The 24,606-nt window shown below is 44.6% G+C and overlaps 1 protein-coding gene across 7 annotated transcripts; it reads left to right on the forward strand.

Moving 5' to 3' along the window:
- The first annotated feature begins 2 nt into the window (after nucleotides 1-2).
- Nucleotides 3-24,353, forward strand: ctnnd1 (catenin (cadherin-associated protein), delta 1). 7 transcript variants are annotated; one of them, XM_019273880.2, is made up of 23 exons: nucleotides 13-115; nucleotides 6,738-6,885; nucleotides 8,965-9,039; nucleotides 9,128-9,250; nucleotides 9,399-9,685; nucleotides 9,781-9,871; nucleotides 10,067-10,257; nucleotides 10,414-10,669; nucleotides 11,831-11,902; nucleotides 12,833-12,983; nucleotides 13,126-13,327; nucleotides 15,531-15,648; nucleotides 16,834-16,990; nucleotides 17,811-17,828; nucleotides 18,125-18,193; nucleotides 18,384-18,511; nucleotides 18,941-19,091; nucleotides 19,187-19,382; nucleotides 19,486-19,676; nucleotides 20,624-20,671; nucleotides 20,893-20,975; nucleotides 21,797-21,851; nucleotides 22,304-24,353. In XM_019273880.2, the coding sequence occupies exons 2-23, from the start codon at nucleotides 6,745-6,747 to the stop codon at nucleotides 22,360-22,362; spliced, it is 2,862 nt and encodes a 953-aa protein (XP_019129425.1). In that variant the 5' UTR covers nucleotides 13-115; nucleotides 6,738-6,744; the 3' UTR covers nucleotides 22,363-24,353. The 7 variants fall into 7 exon arrangements, with proteins under 7 accessions (XP_019129430.1, XP_019129425.1, XP_019129428.1 ...); XM_019273883.2 differs by having other exon boundaries at nucleotides 21,797-21,891; nucleotides 22,304-24,352; XM_019273881.2 differs by lacking the exon at nucleotides 13-115 and adding an exon at nucleotides 122-413.
- The last annotated feature ends 253 nt before the right edge of the window (nucleotides 24,354-24,606 follow it).

The raw sequence follows: 24,606 nt of genomic DNA on the forward strand, positions 1-24,606 counted from the left end.
CCCCCCTCTCTGTCTCCCAGTCTGCTCGTCCCCACCTCCTCCCCCCAGCGGAGAGGAAGAGCAGAGACAAGTGAACAACAAGCCAGGGCAAGGAAGAAGAGAGGAAACTGCATAGGTGGGTGTTTTCTCTCCGTCTTCACTGTGAGTGCTCTCTGTCTCTCCCCGCTGTGGACCGTGTACTTGTTCGGCTGTAAGGCATTCGTGCGAGCACGCCGACGTGTTTTTGTTGTCTCATCTCATCTCACCTCGTCTCCTCCGAGCCTGCTGGTCGAGCTTTGGATCGTGTCAGCCCCGCAGCAGCAGCAGCAGCAGCAGCAGCAGCAGCGCTACTACTACTCAGCCAGGCTAGGCCTGAATCCACCTCGCAAACACTTATGGACTTTGAAAAACAAGCCTAACAGTCTCCACCATCGGTAACGGCCTGCCTTTGTTTTGTTGTTGTTGTTGTTGTTGTTTTGTGCTCGGTGCCTGCCGGTTGGGGTTTGTTGTTTGGCGGGAAGAGGCGCGAGCTTTTTAATTCGGCGAACTTAGCGGCGTTAGCGGGCGAGCTAGCACGAGCTAGCAGAGCTAGCAGCGGTGTATCGCCCTCGTTAGCTTTTGATGAATAACTCACGCAGAGTGAGACTTTGGGGGGAAAGTTGAACTAAACTCACGCGTGTACTAACAAACCAGTTGATACAAAGACAGCCGCAATATAAACGACCTGTCTAATGTGGCGTTAACTAGCGTACGTAGCATTTATTACACGAGTGGTCTGGTTTGTGGGTGGCTGTTATAACAACACACGCTGAGGCTTTGCCTCTAAACAGCGGAGATTTTGCGGCATTTTAGCACACTTTTTCCGCCACCTTTCCTCCACCTAGGTTGGGGGGGGGTATTCAGGTGAGAGTACACGGAAGTGACCGGCCAGCCCGCCGCGTCACAGCCCGCAAGTGAGGAGTCAAAGTCCAGTCTCGGCTTACTTATCAATTTACTATTATGTACCTGAGACGCCCACTGCCTGCGGACGCTGTAGCTGCGTGGGTGCTTTCCAGGTGACTAAGCTCATACTGTGTGTGTGTTTATTGTTATATTTTTTCTAGTTCTGTGTTGAAGTACACATTGTTTAATGTTTCAGCAGCTGTCTTTTGATGTGGTCCGCCAGGTAGAGACACAGAGAGGGGCTGCTGCTGCTGGTGGTGGTGGTGGTGGAGCGGCTGGGGACAAAAAGCAAGAACCTGTTGTGTGGGTCTGGATGTGTGGGGTGTGGTAAGGTGGCAGGCATGTTTGTTGCTTCATTATTCAGTCCCTTTTAGTGCAAGAGGCTCTGAACACTGACACCTTCTCGACTTACAGTGTGAATGGAGCAGGGAGTGGGTTAAACCTGCTGTAGGGGATCACACTTTCAGTTTGCGTGTGGTTTCTGTATTACAAATCAACGTCTAGACCAACCTGAGACGTGTCTGACAGCTTGTGCACAGATGAATTGGAGCTGATATGGTCAGCTGATTGGTGAGTTTCAATACGACACAAACATGCCTGTCATATTTTCTCTCAACGCCCCGCGGGCATGTCTGTTTTGACCTGCTGAAACAGAGATGGGGGAAAGATTGTGAGCGAGTTTGGACATGCTGTTTGCTCTTCTTCTGTTCAAATGTTTAAAAAAAAAAAATCACGAGTTGGACGTTTCATTTGTTGCCTAGAATTTGTCCCTAGCCATGTTGTCTGTGGAGGCAAAAGTCTTGCTGCTCAGCCAGTTGTTTTAACCAGGGCTATCATTTGTGAGTCTCGGTAATGACGGGCTTTCAGAGTACACCACGGGTGTGTCCCTCTGACACACAGAAGTTGGGGTTTTCTTTATATTTGCTCCTCCTCCTCCTCCCTGTCTGCCTCCCCTTCTCTCTTTATCTCTCTCTCTCCGTTTATCTCTCTTCCTCCCTCTGCTTCCAACGGTTACACCTGCACGCTGTGTTTTTATTTGAACGGCCGAGCACGCAGGGGAGGACGTGTGAGGTGTGTGTGTGTGATAGTACACACAGAGTAAAAATGAATAAATCAAAGTGCACAGATTTCTGTGGCACAGTACCCTCCCTCAGAGCTGGTGGTTAACTTCTTAGAAAGGTTGGAGTGTCACTTTGCACTTTTATGGTCACGCTGGAACAGTTTAACCAGCTCTCTCGTTAAGTGTCGGCCACGCTGATTGCAAGTCACCCATCGCTGAATGCTGCCTTTTAGTTTGTCTGACCGTTTTTTCCACACATGAACGATAATTATTTGTCATGTTTTGAAACATTTCACGTATTTTACTGGATTTCTTTGTTCTCATTGGGATCTTATTACTTCCTGACATGTACAATTGGCCCACACCGACTAAATCAAACATTGTCCTGCTGCTAGGTGATGATACAGTAATATGTGTTGACTTTGAGTGGACTGTGTGATCAAACATTAACGCTTATGAACAGATTTTAGATAAGCTTTGCTCACGTCTGCCGTGTTGTGATACACGAGGCACGGATATGACAAAATACAAGACGTTAATTTCAACCGCATTGTCTGATCTTGTTTGACTTGTACCAATATAAATATAACAGTATTAATGGTAGTTAACTATAGGCGTTTGTTGCCTGCTCTTTTGGTAAAACACTGCCCATGGAGGATTTTGTTACTGAGGTCAAACTCATTACTAACAGGGTTTAATGGCCAAGCAGGGAGTGACATTCATTATTCATTCCACACAGTGAAATCATTAGAGGATTGGTCAATTGACAGAAAAGCAACCAACAACAATTTGATAATCGATAAGTCATTTAAGTGAAGTAGGAATAATACCCATCATTTGATCTTTTTAAATGCGACTCTTGGACAAAACAGACAGTTCAAAGAGTCGCTGTGGGCTTCGGGAAGTTTTCTCTCATTTCTTTGACTAAATGTCTGATCTGAGAAATAAAGTACAGACTGATAGGGAAAGGAAATGATCAGCCGCGGCCCTTATTTGCTGCAACATTTCACCTAAAACCAGAGGTGAATGATATTACGCCTGGGGAGAAATACATTTATAATGTGCGTATGATAGCCAAGAAGTTAGAGGCGTTTATTGCTCGCTTCCTAAATTTGATCACCTAACTGTAACGCTGCATTTAAGACCCAGACAAGACGACACTGAAGCTTTATCATGATGCTCCAATGAGCAAACACCTTGATCATATCCACAAAACAAAATTCTATCCAAATATCTCCAAGCTCGGTTTAGGTGACTGCTCTGACTTTTGGCTCTTTTTTTTTTTTTTTGGAGTTACAGTTGCCTGCACGTTTCCTTCCTCACTAAGAATAGTATGTTGGCGTCCTGTAGATTAGACAGCTGGCCTTTCAGAGGTCCCCTGAAAACTCTGTGTGGACTGTTGAGTGTGGGTGGGCGTGTGTGCATGTGCACACTCTCTGCAGCTACCACACTGTAGGCCACATGGGAGAGGGACAGAGAGGGGGAGGTCATGGTTTCAAATCAGGATGGCAAAGGCGGTAGTAGTTGGATGTGGTCCAAGGCTAACACACACACACACACACACACACACACACACACACAGGCCAAATCTCTGTGTGACCATTCAAATGAGGCTGAGTCAGCGGTGCACTTGGCCAAGCCACAACAGCATTTTACCATAGCTTCACCTCAACTGTGTGTGTGTGTGTGTGTGTGTGTGTGTGTGTGTGTGTGTGGACTGGAACATAGAGCATGTCAGCCTGCCACAACCACCAGTGACTAAGTTGCTGAAATAGCAGCGATAGCATATGAAAATGAGGGAACACACTGCCGTACACAATGCTCAGCGGGCGCTGGGTGAAAGACCAACAAACTGGCTGCGAGTGGTGAGTCCTCGACAAAGTTTTCACAGAGTCGCGGACACCGATGGTGTGTGTGTGCACGCGGCTCATGCCGGTAAGTGGCTCAGCTTAGTGTAATTCCAGGGCTATCCCATTAGCAAGATACGATTTAGCCCGGCTGCTAATGGCCTTACAGTAGATTAATGACTATTGCTTTGGCTTTAAGTGGCTAAAGCCATTTAAAACTCTCTCACAAGCAACTGCTCCCCACCACAAGAATGTCAGCGGTGGGACTCGCATAGCTGTAGGGGTTGTGTGGGTCCGTCTGTCTGTTGCACAGAGGCACAGGACGCCGCCTTCCTTCCACGCTCTCTCCAAAAAAAATTGACGACGGTTTTGACAGAGCCACAAAGAACAACCCAGACTGTGGCATGTCGACCTATCTGATGTACGCTGTCCATGCTCCACTGCCGAGCTGAAATCTTGCTCCCCTAATGTAAAGCTTGACTGCAGCTTTTAGGTTTATGACAGATTACCCGTTTGTCTTTCTGTGTCATTGTCGAGCGAAGTCATGCTTTTAATGCATCTTCCATACACCCGCTTGAGATCATTTCAAGCCATCGTTCAATTTGTGAGCACTATCCACTAAAGAAGCACTTTGTCGGTCTGCGGTCGGACATCCTGATTGGGTCAGAGGAAGCAGCGGCGCCCGCTCTCTCTTTCCAGGATCGAAGGGAAGAAAAAGCTGCTGGTGTGAGAGACGTACGAGAACGAGGGCAGCACAATGAAAGAGTGAAGGGCTCCCTTATTAGGACAGCTTCCACCAGCTGAGACAGGATATGACATGCTAAGTCTCACTGTGGAATGTATGACAATGGTGGTGCGTGTGTGTTTTTGTGTTTCTTTACACAAATGTATGTTGTTGTTTTTTTTTTTTTTTTTTTTTGTGAAAGAAAAGAGGTAGCTTTAACTTGACCAAAACTTGCTCTGTTTGAGTGTTCAGGGATATAACGGCGTCTCTCACACACACACACACACAGGCTTGCCACCTTTATTTAGTCTCTGACCCACATATACAATCACTCTCCCCTCACACAGATGTTCGCGCTCGCGCTTGCCCTCCGTGCACATTGAGACTTAATACAGGACTCTTTGTTCGCCCGGTCGGTCTTGTGCGCGCAGACGGAGAGCAGATTTGATCTACATGAGTCAGTGAACTTTGAAGTAGAAAATGGTTTTTGCCCTGGTTTGGAGATGAGCCACGCTCATGTCATCCAGTTATTAGACAGATACCGATGAAGTGATCTGCCCCGGATTCCTCATTCCTCCCTCGCCAGTCTGACAAAAAGCACTTTGTCATTGTCTTAATTTGGGCTGCAGTGTTGTTAACTTATCATGCTTCTGTAATTTAGGCTTAGGTCATCTGTTATTTTTCAAAAATCCCCCCCAAAAAATGATGAAATGATAAAAAAAAAGGCTCTTTCATCTCTGCACTTTTATCTCAGTTACTTCTTTTAATATGCATGTTCTACGCAATAGTGTGTTGCGTTCCCTTGACATTTGTGGTGTCAAGCACTCCCTTTACGTTTGAATAATCATTAAACTGGCCGTGGTGGGAAAGTAAAAGTTCATATGGAGGAGCACACCCGTTCAGTCAGCCTTTGAAAACATGCGTCAGTGAGCAGAGTGAAATGTTTCAGATCATATCTGATGCATTCGAAAGTGAATTGCAGTTTTTTTATTGGCCGATATCACCATTGTTTTGATTCGTAAACTTGGTGTTCCTTTTTAAATAATAAAGCACTGACTCTAAATTTTTTAGTGAAGGGGCACAGACCTACAGAATAAGGATTAGTTTTCTTTAACATCAGTGTCAAGAAGTTGTTCCCCTTCACTGCTTGTTTTGATTTGTTGTAATATTTTTTATCTAGTTGATGCCGTGATGGCACTCACTCGCTCTGGATCGCCGTCCACATAATAAAACAAATGACCAGCTCCAGTTTGCAGGATTTTTTTTTTTTGTGACCCAATTTATTGCTTTCAGTTTGTAGAAATAATAGTTGTCACGCTTTAAAGAAATTTAATCTCTCATTTCAGTAAATTGTGCATGGCGTGCGTGCAAAAAGCCGTCCATACTCTAATTTTCAGAATACAGTAAGTGAGCCCCCCCCCTTGCTGTGGAGAGCACACCTCCTCAATTCAAAACACCTCTGGCTTTTTAAATGTGGTGTAACATGACATGGTGTGATGCTGTCTCTTGATAACTCCTCTCTGCTCTCACATGTGCTCGTTTCCCTTTCCCGTCCTCACTTTCTCTGCATCCTTGGAAAGGAGAAGTGCTAACAAGCACCACACGCCGCAGCCCAAAACACGCTGTAATTGTCTTTCGTCATGTATCTCACTTTCTTCCTATTTTTAACACTGCATAGCTGAAGGTGAAGAAACGCGCTGAAAAAAAGTGACAACTACTTCTTCTTCTTCCATCGCTGCTCTGCTGATGCTGATCCCACCTTGCATTTGGATTGAATAATCACTTTTGGAGATGAATTCTCCAGCAGTGAGCTCTTTCTTTAATGCCCATGCTGTTCGTCCTCGCTGTGTTTCTCGCTCTTGTTCTGTCCGTCCTCACGTCTCTTTCTGTACCTGCTTCTTTATCTCCCCAGCTCTCCCCTCATTTATCTTCCCTTGCTTCGCCTTTCTGCGTCAGCTCCTGCTGCTTTTTTAACCTCTAAATATCAACTTCATTAGCACTTCAGTGAGTGTATTCCTAGATGTGCGCGGCTCCGGGGGCCTCTCTGTCTGTGTATCTGTATACTTGGGTGACTCAGCCTCGCTGTGTGTCTGCTCTTTGATTAAATCCCGGTGTTGGGTGAGTCTCTCCTGCTCTCTGGTGTTGACCCTGTCCTGTCCTGTCCTGTCCTGTGCTCTGCTCTCAGCGTGTGAATGGAGCAGTGTGCGAGTACGGCCTCCCTGCTGGCCTCGGTGCGGGAGCAGGAGAGGCAGTTTGAGATGCTGAGCCGAGCTCTGGAGGAGGAGCGGAGGTCGTGTGCCGGCACCTTGCCCCGCCCCCTCCCCAACATGCAGGTAACACGGAACAAACCCCCCACCATCGCCTCCCCCTGCTCCACCTCCCCTTTTCACCCACCATCACGTGCTTTCCCCATCGTATATATCCTTGGATTCACCCATGATCCGAGCAAGTTCACCTCTATGGTCACCCTCATCCCATCTGCGTGGACTGGCTGGATGGACAACAGCAGAACCTAAACCAAACCTTGAGGGGTTAAATGCCTTCTCGGTGGGTTTTAATCAGACTGGGCTGAAAGTGCTCTTGAATCTTTGGAAGTCAATTGAAGCACTTTACAACATAGGCTCTGCCCGAGGAGGTAATTTACACCCTCTGTTGCTCCTCACAGGTTTTGTTCACGCATTTTTTCCATCCATCGGTTCCTGAGCAACCGTCCATGTCATCGTCATCATTATCATCATCATCATCATCATCAGATCCCTCCACCAATGAACCTTAACGACAGCGTTAACCCATCATGTTTGTCTTGACTTGTCCATGAGTTTGCATGCGAGGAGATGTCTTGCTTGACATTTAGTGATCTTTATGATATTAGGACTTCATCAAGAGTTTGTCTAGCTGTCTGAATCATTGGTTGTATTTATGGCTTGTATAAAGAACACGCCCCTCAGCTGCTTTTTCAATGGGCAAAGTCCATAAACTGTTTCAACAGCTGTGAATCCTCTGTAAAAAATTTAATTACTGAGTGTGCCTCTTACATAAAGTGTGTTCTGCCATTTGCTTACACACCCTCTGCATCACGCCTGAGTCATTTACCTGGTTAAGAGACTGTAGAGTGACTTCATGCTGAGTTTACCTCACAGACACACTTGCAGGAGCACACACACACCCACCCCCGTGCCCACTCATTCTTTCACTTCCTTATTGACACGTTCGGTAATTGGCTTGCGTGAATAAACCGGCACACACACTTTTGGCCCCGAGGCAACCTTTTGAAACGCACACTCCTAAACAACCAAGCTATCCCGTTCGATCACTTTCCCTCTTCTTATTTGCCACTCTTGCATGTAGTCCCAGTCCCAGGTAATTCTAGCGGCTGATAAGGTGGAGAAGCGAGAGCAGGATAAAAATGTAGCCTGTGCTGCTTCTTATCTCTGTTGTATGTGTTTACATAGCCCAAAGGCTTCAGCATGCCTCTGCCACTCTCCCAGGCAGTGCAACACCACCTCAGTTTTTTACGGACAGGTTCCCACACGCTCACATCTGCCTGCCACTTTCTACTATTTTCTCTGACTTGTCTGGACCAAACGGCGTGTTCATTTGTCTCGTTTATTTGATCTGGGAGGAGCAGAACTTTAATGGGTCGCTGAGTATTATTTCGTTGCAGCTTTCACCAAGTTGTTTCTGTTTTAAATTTGAAAATACGACACATCTGTCAGCACGAGACAAGTCTGAATCACTGCTGAGCAATTCCTCCCCCCATGGTGGTGCCCCTCAGTGCCCCATAGTAGTGGAGGTACACAGAGCTCCACCTGTGGCTGCAAAGAGAAGTGCACCACACCCATTCCCACTCTCGAGCAGGCAATGCTGGTGGTGTCCACTCACTCTTTAATTGTCTGTCTGTGGATCATTATCCATTCATAACTCACCAATTATCCATTCATTCCGGCATCGCAGTTCATTCATAAGTTGGTTGGATGATTGTGTTCTGTCCAGCATTGTTTCTGTTTAGTGGTGCACGCATGATTGTGTTAATATGTATGATGGACTTCATGTGTCATTAGTCCATGGAAACTTTATTTTGTCTTTAGGCCCTGCGAACTATAAACCAGAGCGCCCAGGCTGTCACTGGCTTTCACTTTTTATGTTTGCAGTTGTCGCTGTGACACAAAAGAAAAGAAACACAGCACTGCTTTCAGCTGCAATGCAACGTGAAGTGCCTGAGCTTCACCAGATGAAGCTGGGTGCCTATAAAATTCAAATGAAAGTTGACGACGGTTGCTTTCACTTTTTTTTTTTTTTTTTGGATTGGTCAGTACTCTATAGGAGTAGCTTGTGACTCTGGATGGCTGGAAAGGTTTTCAGTGCTGTGTGTGTGTTGGATCCCCTCACGTGTTGTTTCTTCCTCGCTGCAGAACGGCCGCATTCCTTGTGATGCAGACATAGAGAGGCTGACACTGAACGAGGGTTACATCAACGGGTCACATCACGTAAGCGCCTCTCGCTTTTTTTGAAATTTCACGAGGTTAACGATATCCCACGCATTGAGTTTATGTTCTGCAATGTGTGTGCGTGCAGTTCAGGATGGAGCCTGGTCATGTGATGCAGGAGACGTACACGGTGGAGGACCCCCAGGAGGCACCACCTGTTGTCTCTGTGGAGACCAGCGAAGATGGGACCACGCGGCGCACAGAAACCACGGTAACATGAGCCGATGGAAAATAACTCACATTTCACAGCATGAAATGACTACAGAAGAACATTTTCTCTGTTTAAATTGTATCTGGACAAATAATAAAAGGGCAAATGTTAACGGTTGAATCTTGTCTCCTCTTTTTTGCTTTTTAAGGTTAAAAAAGTAGTAAAGACCACCACCACTCGCACGGTCATCCCCTCCGTGTCAGACACACTTTCCCTGGATGGTGGGGGTTCAGTGACAGGTATGGGGGGCTACCCTGCCCCCATGGTTTACAGGCAGGGGCCCGCACCTGGCGTCCCCATGGACTACCCCACTCACACCGTGCCGCGCAACTACCACTACGGACCTCCGGGAGGCTACGACGACTACCGCACTGGACCCCCATCTGAGACCTATGCAAGCCTTAACAGGGGTGCTCGCATGGATGATCGCTACAGGTTCGTCAGCTCTGCAGATCTAGGATTCAAGCCAGTCAGGCAGAGATTTATCTTGTGGTTCTCACTCTCAACCTAACTCTCTCTTGCCTCACCAGACCGGTCCATCCAGACGGTTACAGAACTCTGGATCCAAGCTACAGAGCCCACAGCAGGAACCAGCTGGACCCCTATGCTGCTCAGCCACAGGTATGTTCAACAATCACCGTGTCTCTTGCTTTGATTGATGCTTGATGCTTTCCTTTTGGTAGGATTTAATCTTTTCATTTTATCAATGAATCTGTGCTTCCAGGATCAGGATTTCACATTGCATACACGGCATAGGAAAAGTTTAAAGCATGTTGGCTTGTAGCTTGTATCATTTTGGGGCCTGTCTTTGTCCAGGTTGGGCGTATGGGAAGTGCCATGGAGCTGTCGTCCATGCAGAGATTTGTCCCAGACCCGTACGGTCTGGAAGATGATCAGCGCAGCATCGGTTACGATGAGCCCGACTATGGCATGGGACACCCAATGCACTACAGCACTGTACCCCGCAACCACCATGCATTCCCCCATGGGCCCCCACGCAGGACTGGGTAAGTTGTGTGTTTTTGTAGTGACCCATCTGTGTTTTTAGGAATGAGCAATGCCCAGATGTTCAAGTGTGAGTGCCGTGTATATGGTGTCATCTTTGAGTCATGTTTATGTTTGACATATGTGCTCATATGTTCTCTCTCTCCTCCCTTCTTCAGGAGTTACGAGGGCACCTTGGACGGTGACATGAGCGGTCCAGGCGACATGTACTATTGGGGAGGAGCACCGCTGGCCACGGGCGAAAGAGGTAGCATGGCATCGTTGGACAGCACCCTAAGGAAACCGCCCATCGGCCCTGGTGGCTGGCGTCAACCGGAGCTGCCAGAGGTCATCGCCATGCTCAATTACAGGCTGGACCCCGTCAGGAGCAACGCAGCTGCGTACCTGCAGCATCTCACCTATAAGAATGACAAAGTAAGAGATGGTAGAAAGCCTTGTATCCAGTGTAACTTGGAGCAGAATAGACTTTAATTAAAAGCAATTAGTTAAAGAGTGAGGTCAAACTGACTTTCTCTCAGGACTGAGGATGATTAGTCATATGACTGAGGGAAGGATGATAGAATACAGACAAAGTTATAATTCTACCACAGTAAGAGAAAGATAAGGAAAGAAGGTAGGTAGAAAACTTAATTAAAAAAGGTAGAAAACTTAATTTCTGGGTGTAGATAGTGGAGGCACCTTTTTTCTCAATGTTGGACATGGAGTTTGTTTTTAATTGGTGCTGGCTCCAAATGTAGAACTGCGAATTTGTTTAGAAAGACGTTCTTTGATTTTGCTCATTGATCAACGTTTTAATAGCAAGTTTGGACTTGCGCCACGGTCAGCATTACTGGTTGTTTGTGGCGATGCACCACAAAAAGCACTTAAAAGTATAGCGAAGCTTTACAAAAGAACAGGGTCACGCAGCGAGGAGGTCTGTGTGAAACTTGGCAGACAGCGCTGTGTTTTTATTGATCTGGTACACTGTGTTAGCTCACACTGCACTGGACTCTTTATGCTCGCACTGTACAGACCAACCGAGCAGCCTCAGTGCGGCTGACACTGAGTGACAACTGCAACAGTGTTTACAAAATGTTACTCTGTGCCATTCTACTATGAGCAAGAAAAAAAAATAAAAATTTGGAGACACAGATGGCATGAAGATGCAGACAATATGCTTTCTGTTCTGCACGTTTTATATCGCAGCATTCTCAAGAGTTTTAGCCAAAACATGTAAAATTCCAATAATAATATTGAAACAGGCTGACCACAGTTCGACAGCAGCCATGTTTGAATTTGGAACCATGGAACTTCTTGAATTGCAGGACCAGAATTTCTGACATGCCAGATATTCAAGCGATCGTGCAGGAAATTAGATAGCGACATTCAACTTGTGAATGGCAAAGAGATTATTTAGAGTTTTCTCAATTTTACTGTGAATAAGAAAAAGTAGCACAAAGCTCTTAGTGTTGATTGCAGTTGAAGGATTTTTCCAGGGTCCTTCAAAACTGATTTAACTGATTGATGTTTGAATTACTGGATTGTTAAAAAAAACTTAACCCCCTCCCCATCCATCAACGTCTTTTTGCTTTCCAGGTGAAGTCTGACGTGCGTCGTCTGAAAGGCATCCCAGCTCTCGTGTCTATGCTCGACAACCCAAACAAAGAGGTCGGTTTGCTGATTTTCTCCACAGCTTTCTGCTCGTTCTTGACTTTATTAGGAATGTGTTATGATTGAACTAGGTGGGGTAAAAGCGAGGCTTTAAGGGATGTAGTGTATTTGTTATGTAATACCAAGACAGCTCACTGGCCCGACACAAGGTGAACTTAAAACTCCCCACTAATACCGGCTGAAAGGGAAATAGAAATAAGCATTACGTATTCGACTTCTCCTCAAATCCTGCAGGTCAACATGTATGCTAAATATGGTTTCGGCCAAAAACATTCTGCGGTTTTTCTATGATTCCCTTTCATTTAGGGTGAGCTGTGGCAAAGTTTTTGCTGATGTTTATACGGGCACTACCAGACAAACCACATCATGCATTCCACTCTTGAGGCAGAGAAGCATCTTAATTTCACATTTCATGCTCCGCGGCCAATGACAAGTTTGAAGTCTGGTGTGTGTCGGATGACTTGCTGGCTGGAGAAATGGGTCAAACGGCGACTGCATCCTCTTAACGCTTTTAAGTGATTCCAAAAAAGGTCCACACAGTGTGTGTGTGTGTGTGTGTGAGTGTGAGTGTGAAAGACCGAGGAGATATAAAATTTGAGAGATTAGAGTATCAAAAAAACATTCTCCACAATTTAATACAATAAGTGAAGAGAGACATTGATTATGGGATACTGGTGTACTACTGCTTTATAGTGAAATATGTTTGAAATGTAGCCAACTAATTTACCATTAATTACAGACAATTACTTGCATGAGTAGCAGTGCCAAGGCCTGTGTAATTTGCGTAGTACGATCTAACAGTTAGAAGGGCACGCCACTGTTTTCTGCTCTAACGATAAATCCATGTACGTGGGATCGGTGCTCTCTTTAAGTGATACTCCATCATGGTTAACGGCTCAATAAGCTGTCATTATGTCTTTGTTCCAGGTTCACTACGCAGCCTGTGGGGCGCTGAAGAACATCTCGTATGGCAAAGATCCAGACAACAAGATTGCCATCAAGAACTGTGATGGAGTGCCGGCTCTAACCAGGCTGCTGAGGAAGACTCACGACCAGGACCTCACTGACACCATCACAGGTTAGAGGCACATGATTTAAACAGTGTAAGATATTGTGCTTCTGGACTCGCTGGTTGAACTCCTGGTTGAATGAAATTGGACAAAGCAAAGTCTGGCACGAGTGGAAATGAACGTGACATTTCTGCATATTTTTTTCCACAGGGACGCTGTGGAACCTGTCGTCCCACGACTCTGTGAAAATGGAGATTGTGGACCACGCGCTGCACGCCCTCTCCGACGAGGTGATTGTGCCCCATTCGGGCTGGGAGCGAGGGAGCAACGGGGCGGGAGGAGGGGAGGAGAACTGCAAGCCCAGACATCTTGAGTGGGAGACAGCCCTCACCAACACAGCAGGCTGCCTGAGGTATGGAAGGAAGGGATATATGGTGGTGTGAAGGAGGGTAGGGTTCATGTAGGCAACAGAGAGAAATGGAATTATTCCAGCTCAACAGACTGACAGAGCAGTGGGGAGTGTGACGGGGGAAGTGAGCAATGACGAGTTAACGGAGCAGAAGAGAATGGAAAACACGCAGAGGTCTCGATGAAGAGCGAGGAAAGAGGCTACTCGTTCATGTGAACGAGTTACTGCACCGTCATATTCAAAAGTCTGTCACGATTGACACATATGGTTTATTGTGCACGTCAGAAACTCTCATCACTGTCAGCAGGATATCTTATTCAATTTTTTATAAGGGCCTCATTAAAAGATCTTTGGGTTAAATGTCAGTAATTTATGGAAAACATCAGACCAAAGTCCGGCCTCACAGCAACTCTGTGAGATCAGGAGAGGGTGAAGACGGGAATTTCAGAGCTGACAGGGAGGGGGCGAGCAGAGGACAGTGGGGCATTGACACATTCAGTGTAAACAGTATGTTCTAGCCTGCTGCTCTGTTATCTATGCATTCCCCTTGACCACACGGTTAATTACAGTGAATTCATTAGTAAAGTGTGTGTGTGTGTGTGAGAGAGAAAGACTTTATGTTTGGAATTTGCAGAAATGGTCTGGACAGTATCTCTTGAGTACATAAGATATGTGCACTGTCATTTAAAATATAGTTTGTTATTTGTTACAGATGCTGGTGAAATGATTTGGTATTATATTGAACCTTGACCAACAGTATCTTTATATGTAATTTTAAAAAAGTGTAAATCTGGTTAGCAGTAAGACAGCCAGTGGTAAAAGGTTTGAATAAATCTCATTTGTTTTTGTTTTTTGTGGTGAACTGACCAGCTGACAACCATCCCTAGAGCCATCATGTCAGTAAAAGTGAGCACTCATTTTAACGTGCCCAGCCGTGGTAAAAAAGCAGGTTAATCATCACTTTTTGTTTCACTCTCTTTATGTTCACACTAAAGATTTACTGCCAGTGACCACACCTAGCGCCAGAATTGAATAAATATTATACAACAATTCAACATCTTGTGTCTATAACAAACTTTGCACCACAAAGATGAACACAGCAGTCAACGTCTGGCAACCTTATTATACTTAACAGTTACCTAGTGTGTCTGCAATGGTGAAAAAATGTTTAAATTAAACCAAAGCTCCCTGCACTCCCCGGGAAATATTACACCAAACGTCCTTGAAGAAATACGCTATTTTAATTCCTTAAGTGTCAATAAAACAGTCTGACAGTCTTCTTGTCAATTCAGCTCAACAACTCACCTGCTACCAGTGTTAAATTAGTCCAACGCGACATTAGGAATGAATTAAAATAAGTGCTGGATGGCTCAAACTATGGCCTGGCTGACTATGTTAGGAGTTTCTTTGGCTGTTACCAGAGTATCTACTCGGTTTCTTGCTTTCTGATTGGTGTTGAAGACAGTGCATCCACCTTCCTCGACCCGCAGCCCTGTGGCTACAACCGAATCACAGCTGTGCTGATATTGAACATAACAGCACTCCCTCTCGTGATGTAGCTTCACAGCAGATTTAAAGCTTTTCCTGTGCTACAGCCCTGATTTGATTCAGTCCGCATTTTACAAACTAAATGTTTGCCCAATGCAGCATATAAATAAACTTTGTGCAATAAACTATGCAGTGAAGTGAAATGGGTGCCCCCTGCTGTGGAAGAGAATGTGTCCTTGTATTGTGTGAGAGGGCGTGTCTGTCACTAGGAAAAACAAACCACCACAAAAGACCAAGGCTGAATATCATTCCACAGTTTTTCTCCCTCGTGTTCTTTTCTTTACGTGCCTTCTACATCAATGAATGAAGAGCTGGATCTCAGTTTGCATGTTTCCGTCCATGCACTCAAGCCTGTTAGGTCTTTAAGTAGGACTGAGTCAGAGAAAGAAATTGGTCCGGAGCTGTAACTTGATCTCTCCAAACTGTACTCTCTTTGTAAACCAGTAGATTTAACAGCAGTTTCATTCAAACAAGTCTTGGGGTGTGTGTGTTCACGCATTGTGTGTTGGAATCCTTTTGTAGTTGCTAAAATTGACTCTTTCCTTCCCCCTTTAACCTCTTAAATGCCTCTTCTGTTTCTCCAAGCATTCACACTGCTAATCCTGGTTTTGTTTCACATTCTCGTTTCTCCTCTTCTCAACTTTCCTCTCGTCTAAAGAAATGTGAGTTCAGAGCGAAGCGAGGCGAGGAGGAAGCTGAGGGAGTGCACAGGATTGGTCGATTCGCTCATGTACATCGTCCAGTCCCAGATTGACTGTAAAGACGTGGACAATAAGGTAAGCGTAGCTCTGATTTATTTGACATTCAAGGGTTAGTCTGTCTAAAGAGGGAAAGGGAGGGGGAGCTGCTGATATGTCCTTGAGTGATGTTTTATTTATTTTTTTGACGGATGTTGTGAGCTGCACATGTTGATCTGCACAGAGCAGCTCGAGCTGCTGCGACAACAGCCAAAAGGGAAACACTTGAACTAAGTAGCATATTTAACTGTTTAGAAGTACATAACCCATAGAAAAATGACCAAATCTGAGCAAGTTAACAAAGCCTGGTGGGCAAAACGCTGAAACACTCCTAGTGGGGTTTGAAGTCGCGTGGAGAACGGACCAAAACAGCATTTTTCGTTCAATAGTCCTTTTTGCTTAGAAAGGTTCCTAACTGAGTGGAATGACCTGCGATTATTTCAGCAGCAGCCATGATCTGAGCTGTTCAGATTCTCTGAATCCTAACAGAGGTGCTTCAGCGGTTCCTTTCTTATTTCCCAGTAAATCATACACACATACATCCTTCACCAAATTTTATGCTTGTGACATGACCCAAAACTTGGAAAACCTTGCATGATTGACTCAAGTCCAAATCCAGAAATGTAGATTTTTTTTTCCCTCTTTGAAAATTCTCCAGTTGTTTGTAATCTTGAAGCATATTAAAATTCACATTAATGATATCATCATAACAAAATACTACATACAGAAATGTTGTTTTGCTAAATCAGCCACCATTGTGGAATGCACAAAAACAAACATTTCCTCTAAACGTATAAAAGCTGTGACAAGCAGCCAATGGCAGGAAACTCGATCCACCTACTGTATATCTGAATATAGTAAACTCTAGCCTTTTGTGCAATTCTTTATTTATTATTTTAACGACTTGACTGTCTCTATTTTCCTTTTCTATTATTCTTATACTATCTCAAACATGACATTCCTCTTTGTTTTTATTTTTGAACAGTCCATTTTGTTGCTGTGTATAAACTGATAACCTTTCACAGAAGGTGTGATTCAGTTCTGGGAAGTGCAATGTTAAACCAGTGGAGCAAATGTAGTTAAATAATTAAACAACAGGGTGTTTGTTGCACTACGTGAACGTGATGTGGTGTACTTAACAGAGAGAAACTTGGCAGGCCAGCTTCACCTTTCTTCTCATCTTCCCTTCCTCCACCCCATTGTTTTCCCTCCATCTTTGCACAGTTGATAGAGAACAGCGTGTGTCTGCTGAGGAACCTGTCCTATCAGGTGCACCGTGAAATCCCTGGCTGTGAGCGCTACCAGGAGGCCGCGCCCATCAACCAGGGCCCCGCCCCCTCCAGCCAGAAGGGCGGATGCTTCAGCTCCCGCAAGAGCAAAGGTCGGTGTCAGAGCGAGACGTGCACTGTAGGTTTGTTCAGTCAGAGGGAGGAACATACATGGTGATGTCACTGTTGAGAGCAGTGTCTCACTGGGCTAATACGGCACACACGCACACACACACACACACACACACACACACACACGCACTTGCACAAACAAAGCCACTAGCAGGAATGTTAACAATTTCCCCAACTGCGAGAGAGCTCATCTCTCTCCTGCTGCTCTCTGTTTGTGTTTCACTGAGAGTATCGATTGTTTTTTCTCAACCACACACCTCCCTACTACTGTGTTGTGCCTCTGCCGTTGTTACTGTAAAACCATTTTGTGGTGATATTGATCATCTGTCAACATTCACACCAATAAGTCAGTCACCATCTCTGCTCCGTGCCATTTTTCTTTGTGTCATCACCTCATAAACACCTCGACTGTACACGCAAAAAAAAAATCTGTTTTTTAAAGGAAAGTCAGGTGAATGCTTTTCTGTATTTATAATTTTCAGGTGTTACTTTCACAGTTATGATGTATGTATCAAATGATTTACATGAGCTGCTGTGTCCTTTTTTGGTTAGCTTTATCCGGCCTTCATACTTGGCATGTCACATTGCTGATTGCTGTGTGGTGGCAGCGGTGCTGTTGGGATGTAAGCAGGCGTTAACTGGGTGGCTCAGTTATGGCTGCTTTCCTCTTACTTACTGTAAATGCTCTCTCCTTCCTCCTGTTCTGTCACACTCTTCTCCCTCTCCATCCCTTCTTCTCCCTCCTCCTCCTCTTCTTCTCCTTCTCCTCCCCTCTCTCCTGTTTTTCGAGCTGGGCTACAGATGAGTGGTTTTCCAAAGGTAAGCTCTTTACCTGTGTATGACTGCACTTTGCTTCTGCTGCCTGTTGTCATCTTTGTTGTGGCATTAGTTGTAGAGCAGTCAGCCGGTCGATGTAACTGTTACAGTACTAACACGCACGCCTTCCTCTCGCTGTAGCGGACATAACCTAACATGCATCTCAGTTTACGGTCGCAGCACATGTCTAACCAAACTAGAACAGCGTAGTCACACTAGAACTAATTCTCTAAAACAGATCTGTCATATTTAGATTGTCTGTCTGTTTCTAAGACTGTGATGTTTACGTTTGATTCCAGGTAGGAAAGATGAGGAGGATGCAGCTGCAGACATGATAGACATTCCAAAGAGGACCACACCTGCTAAAGGTAACTACGAGCTCAGTTGACACTTCCTACCTGCTGTATGTCTTGCATAATAAAGATGAGCTGTAGAAAAGGAAATGCATTTGTCTTTCTTAACCCTTCTTACATAACTCCTGCTGCTGCCCCTACTTGCTCCTCCACACCCCCCCTCCTCCTCCTCCTCCTTCCCCGCTCTCTTCTTCTTTCCTGTTAGGTTATGAGCTGTTGTACCAGCCCGAGGTGGTCCGCATCTACACCTCCCTGTTAAAGGAGTCCAAGAACCCCACTGTGCTGGAAGCCTCGGCCGGAGCCGTTCAAAACCTGTGCGCTGGACGTTGGACTGTAAGAGCCGCTATCCGTCGTTGCTCTGATTGCATTTCACAGCCGTGACTCTCCCTGCTCTGAGTAAACACAGTAGTCGGGAGAACAAAGCTCTTTACAGCACACTACAGGACCAAACAGAGCCTGTAAGATAAATCATATCTGAGGCAGCTTTAGGAATGGACTAAGATGTTACTTAATGTCCAGACATAATGTCTTCCAATATAAACACAGTGTAATAATGAAGGTTTCTCTGCACATGGACAAGACAATGTATAACAGTTTGTCTGTCGTATGTCTTATGTTTGCATGTCTTCTATTTTATGAATATATTTGACAGTAGATGCTTGTAAAGTGAAATCACTTGGAAAATGACAATCCAAAGGTTTGTTTGTAGCCAAACAAGTTGTGCAGACTGATGTAATGGGAAACAAACATGTGTCTGTTCAGTATGGGAGATACATCCGTGCCTTGCTGCGCAAGGAGAAGGGTTTACCCATGATGACAGAGCTGCTAGCCCACGGCAACGACCGTGTGGTCCGAGCCATGTCCGGAGCTCTCCGCAACCTGGCCATTGACGCACGCAACAGAGATCTACTAGGTGAGTTCTGTCCAACTCAATTAAAAAATCCAGTTTTAACCTTGTAGAAGTAGTGCCTTTTTGATTTTTAACACTCTTCCTGTACTTGTTCTCAGGTAAACATGCGGTCCCTCACCTGGTGGCTGACCTGCCTGGCGGCGGTCAGAGTCAGCCAGTACGAGCGCTGTCGGAAGAGACGGTGGTCTCGGTACTGAGCACACTCCATGAGGTGCTGGGCTCAAGCCTGGAAGCAGCCAAGACCCTCAGGGCCTCACAGGGGATTGAGAGGCTGGTGCTCATTAACAAGGATGGGTAAGGGTGGATGGAGGACTTCTTAGCGATAATTTTCTGTCTGTATCTGTGAGTTTTGCGGCCTGTTTTTAATTCCTAAATCCGACCTCTCTGGGATTCGCAGTAACCGTTCTGATCGGGAGGTGCGTGGGGCCGGCCTGGTGCTGCAGACAGTGTGGGGCTACAAGGAGCTGCGGCGCACTTTGGAGAAGGACGGCTGGAAGAAGACGGACTTCATGGTCAACCTAAACCCTCCCAGCAACACCAGAGCCAACGGAGGATATGAGGACAGCACTCTGCCGCTCATAGACAAAGGTCAGGAAGCGAAAGGGAAACATGTGCATGTAAAGTTTGCTGTTTTGCAAGGCCACCAGTCTCTGAGTTTAACTGGTGAAAGAGTCTTGAGTGTGTCCTGATTTTAAATTTCCCGTCCAGTTCAAACATTGTTTGTACGGAAGCATTATTAGCGTATTAGTATAATATTTTGTTGATATAAAACACACAAAAAGGCAAAAACTGTGGATAAATGTTCGACTGTTTGTCAGATGTGTATCTTTAGACTGAATTAAAACTTTTTTTACTGTTTTATTCCATATTCAAAGGTATGTTTTGTTCCTTTATTCCATCACAAATTCATCTATACCTGGCTGCCCAGTGCTCCAAAGAGCGATTTATTTCAAATATGGAGCGTTCACTGGAAGCAGATTTTTATGCACGCCATTCAAACGCTCTAATTCCAGTGTTTCTAAGTAACACAAGTCTCTTATTTCACTTAAGCTCCACAGAGCTCTGCTCCAAATTCTGCAGGCTTAACTGTGGCAGCGTATCAGAGAACGAGCACTCCTTCCAGCCTGGTTCTGTGTACTGATAAGTTGTAGGCTGCAGACTGTGGAGAATTTAAGTGGGAGTTGCAATTAATTCTAACATGTTTGTCCCAGCCTTGCTGTGCAAGGCCGTTTAAAGGTTTACCACTCTGTTTATGATTATTTTAATATGTACAAAAGATCTTGGGTACTGATTTTTTTTTTTTAAAAGATTTTAAACTCCGCCCATCTCACAGCCCAAAATAATTAAGTAATATATCTCCAAATACTAGCTGGCTCATGTCTGACACTTGAAACACTCTTACGAAACACTCGAACACCTACACACTGTTCTATCTTTGGCCGGAGATGGTGGGACTGTTAACATGTCCTCTCTGAGAGAACAATAACATTCGACAGTTCACACAGATGCTCTTTGTTTCTGTCTTTAATACACAGGTGGCAAAGGAGACCGGGAAATGATTCCACTGAATGACTTGGGACCAGGCAAGTGTGGCAAAACACACACACACACACACACACACACACACACACACACACACACACACACACACACAAAATTGGCCAGTATTACAATAGGCTGTGATTATTGGCATGTGTAACAGATGAAACTTATCAATGAGTCGTTTTTTAGTGAGATTCTCACGTTACAAACAAACACACACACACAAACAGGCACACGGGTCTAACACATCTCTCCTCTTCAGACGCCTACTCCACACTGGACCAGAGAGGGAGGAGGAACACTCTGGATAACACACTCGAACCTGCTGACAAAGATGCAGTACAGGTAAACACAGGTCACATGCTCTCTCACACACACACACAAACACACGACCCTGCATGACTGCACTTTAGTAGTGAGAGTTAATTCCTGACTCCTAATATAAACCTTACTACACGCTTCCTACATATCGGTAGACTTCAGTTCCTTACACCCGGATACCCTTTGCAGGATTTTACTTTGTGTTTATCTCATGACGCTCTGATGCAGTTTACCTCTGCATCATATCTCGATGTCAGAGCAGAGCCGGCGCCCGTCACAAAGCTGAATGATGTGTTTCTGGGTTGGATGCTGCACGTCATGGCTACAAAGCTAAAAAGGATGGAAGCTGTAAAAATAAATTAATCATGGTTAATCATGTGCCCCACACTCCAGATTTCAGGATGATACACAGGCCGACATCTTCACCTCCTGCTAAAAATGTTAGCGTGTGAACGGACATGCTCTCACACACGCCCACAGACAGCATGTTGACGCACGTCTCATTAAAGTCTTGCACATAGATTCTCACCAGTGTTCTTGTTTTTTTTCCCCCTGAAACGTGACCTAACACTAAACTAACTTTGGTAACCCGTCTTTCTTTTCTCGTCTGGTGTCCTTATTTTCCTCCACTCTTTTCCTCTATCTCTTTTGCTATTCTTTTTTTCCATGTTTTGTGTCTCCTCACATTCTCCTGTTTGGATTCTCACACTTTAACCTTCTCATTTACCTCGTGATGTCTTGTCTCTCTGTACGTCTCCTTTGGTCTCTCTCTCTCTCCCTCTTTGTATCTATCACACACTCCTACACTCTCTTTGTGTGTGTCTCTCTCTCTCTCTCTCTCTCAGGGAGGGATGTATGGGGAGAGGCAGGCCTCTTTGCCTCTAACGGATTCTTACGATGGTTAGGCTACACCCACTGTCACACTGCATGTCAGCGCATGGTATGTGTGTCCCACCGGCTGCTCCTCTCAACTCACTGCATGGCCTAATATCTTAGTTGTGTAATAGAGAACTGTGACTTTGTGTGTTTGACAGTGACCAGTGTCGTCAAAGAGCTTCCATTGTACTGTATTTGGACTGTTGTTGCTTCCCCTGCTGGTGAAAGGGATTCTCAGCAATGTTTTTGTTTCTCCTGTGATGTGATTTTATTTTTTTCTCTCTGCACAGTTTGTATATATTTTTTGTTGTCTAACATGTGGTGACTTTGTTGCCAGCAGCCACTATCATGCGTAGTGTATATTTTATTTTAAAAGCCACCGCTGTGAATATGAATTCTTCCCACCCCGGGCATGAACGCCTCACATTAGCTGCTCCACATGATCTATTCCCACACTTGTGCCTCTTCTCTTGCAGAAAAACTGATTGTGTGCATCACAAGACGACAGCCTCCTCCCACCTACTGCCCTTGCTGAACTGACAATGGGGGACCACTACAGCTACGGATGGGACTAAACTCCATCCTTAACACTCAACTCTTCTGTCTCTCTCTACACTCTCTTGCAGCTTCTCTTCTCTTCTCTTTCTTTTTCTCTTTGTTACATTCCTCCATTTGCAGCGGACAAGCTATTGAAACCACACGGAAAAACTGACGTGGATCTGCGCTCCCTGTGGACAAACGGACGAGACACTATGACCACTTTGTGCTCCGCGGGTCCCTGAACTCCAAAAAACACTAACTACTCGATGAGATACCGCGGCCGCCAACACTACGACTTGCCTGGACAACACTAATCCTCTCTCCGCGACGAAACAGCAGAGACTGTGGCTTCATCCGAGAACCTTTCTGTCTCGGAGGTTGGAGCATAGACTAATTAAACTAATTAGGACGACCTGCGCGGATCAGAACAGAACACTTTTTGGTGAAATTTTCCATAAATGGCTATAACACTATGTTTTGATGTTTTGAAGAAATCGAGGGAATGTTGTTTTTTTCTCTCTCTCTGATAGTTAAACACTACAACAACAACGAAAAAAAGATATTTGTTACCACTAAGAACCGATGTTAAATGATCTAATCAGATATGTGTAAAGCTTCTGCTTTTTTGGTAGTAGTTGTTTCTCTTTCTTGCTTTTTGCTCCGTACCACAGTGACGCACATGTGCCAAATGACACTGCTATTGCTGCGACTGCCAATACTGAATGCAAGAACTTCACACACACACACACACACTAACTTTTTACAGCAGCCACACTGAAAACGATCATCCGCTTTGTGTTTTGTGTTCAGTTTGTGTCGGTGAAAGTCCACCGCCAAGATGCATGGGGATGCTGCATTTTCTGTATTTGATTGTGATCCATAGATATTAAAGTGGGGGCTCTTAGTATGGATGTTCCTCCAGACAGAAATAGAGAGAGACCTTACTTTCCCTCTCATTGGAATAGACAATATAGCCTGTCCTATGTTCATAAAGTGATGTTTCTGTTAAATGTCAGGCCCTTAACTCTGTAATTCTTGGGAGATATCACAGGATTCAGTGGGTGCATTTCCTTTTATCTGCAGCTCTGTAATCTTATGAATGTGTACATACAAGAGCATCTGTGTGGGCTAACTGGAGTGCCTCGCTCACTCAGGATAGTTCTGAAAGTTTGTCCAACATGACGGGATAACCAATCAAGGTGTCTTTGTTTCTCAGCAGGTAACTAGTTGGGAATACTGTATATGGAACTCAGCAGTTTTCTATTCTGCAAGATAATGGAATATGTGAACTTGTATGTATGTTAAGAGTTTATTCTTGTCATTGGGATTGTTTTTTTGTTTTTTTTATGAGGTATAAAACTCTTGAGTTCTGTGTAATTTACTGCTACCCATAGCCGATCTGTCTTTAAGGCTACCAAGATGACACAGCATTGTCTGTTTTTGCCCGCCTTTCTTAAGTACAGCGCTTGTACTCTAGAATAACGCATATTCTTAGTGCCGAGTGAGATGTAGATACTTACTGAGTGGATGATTAAAAGAAGCACTAGGGGGTATTATGTGTGTTTTTCTTTTTCTTTTTTTCCCCTTTTTCTTTCTTTGTTTTCCATGCCAATCGAAAACCTGACAGGATGCCTCGTTTTCTCACAGTAACAAGTTGCCTTCAGAAGCAGACTGATTAAAAGAGGAGAATAGAGGAGAGCAAGAGTTTGTTAGAAAATCTGTGTAAGGAGGCATAGACCAGAATCTGCTATTAGACAAAGTGGAGAAAAAATAAAAGCACATTTAAACTATATATACAAGAGAATATTTGTTAATTTTAATGGTTTTATGTATTACTTTTTTTTTTTTTATATTGATTTGGGTTTAATTGTTTTGGGTGCTCTGGGTGAACGCATATGCAATCAGTCTTTATGTTTTGATTGAAAACATTCAGTTAATGTCTTAATTAAATGCAAAAAAAAAAAAAAAAAAAAAAAGTGAAGTTAGCTAAGTAAAATCCTCCGACACATTCATCAGATACTGGAACACTAATGGAAAAATCTGATTCTGGACAACACCATAATCTCTTTGCCTTGGCTCTTAAAAGTTGCACATTCTCATTTATGAATGACTTATGTAACTAGCAATACTGTTTTTAATAAAAAAGAAAATGATTTCTCACAGCCTGTTTTTCTTTTGCCTCTTGTTGCTGACACTGTTTATTAAATTAATCAGGAGAGATGCTCCCTGAACATAGACA

This window comes from Larimichthys crocea, chromosome X, assembly GCF_000972845.2.
Source record: "Larimichthys crocea isolate SSNF chromosome X, L_crocea_2.0, whole genome shotgun sequence".
Classification (NCBI taxonomy): Eukaryota; Metazoa; Chordata; class Actinopteri; family Sciaenidae; genus Larimichthys; species Larimichthys crocea.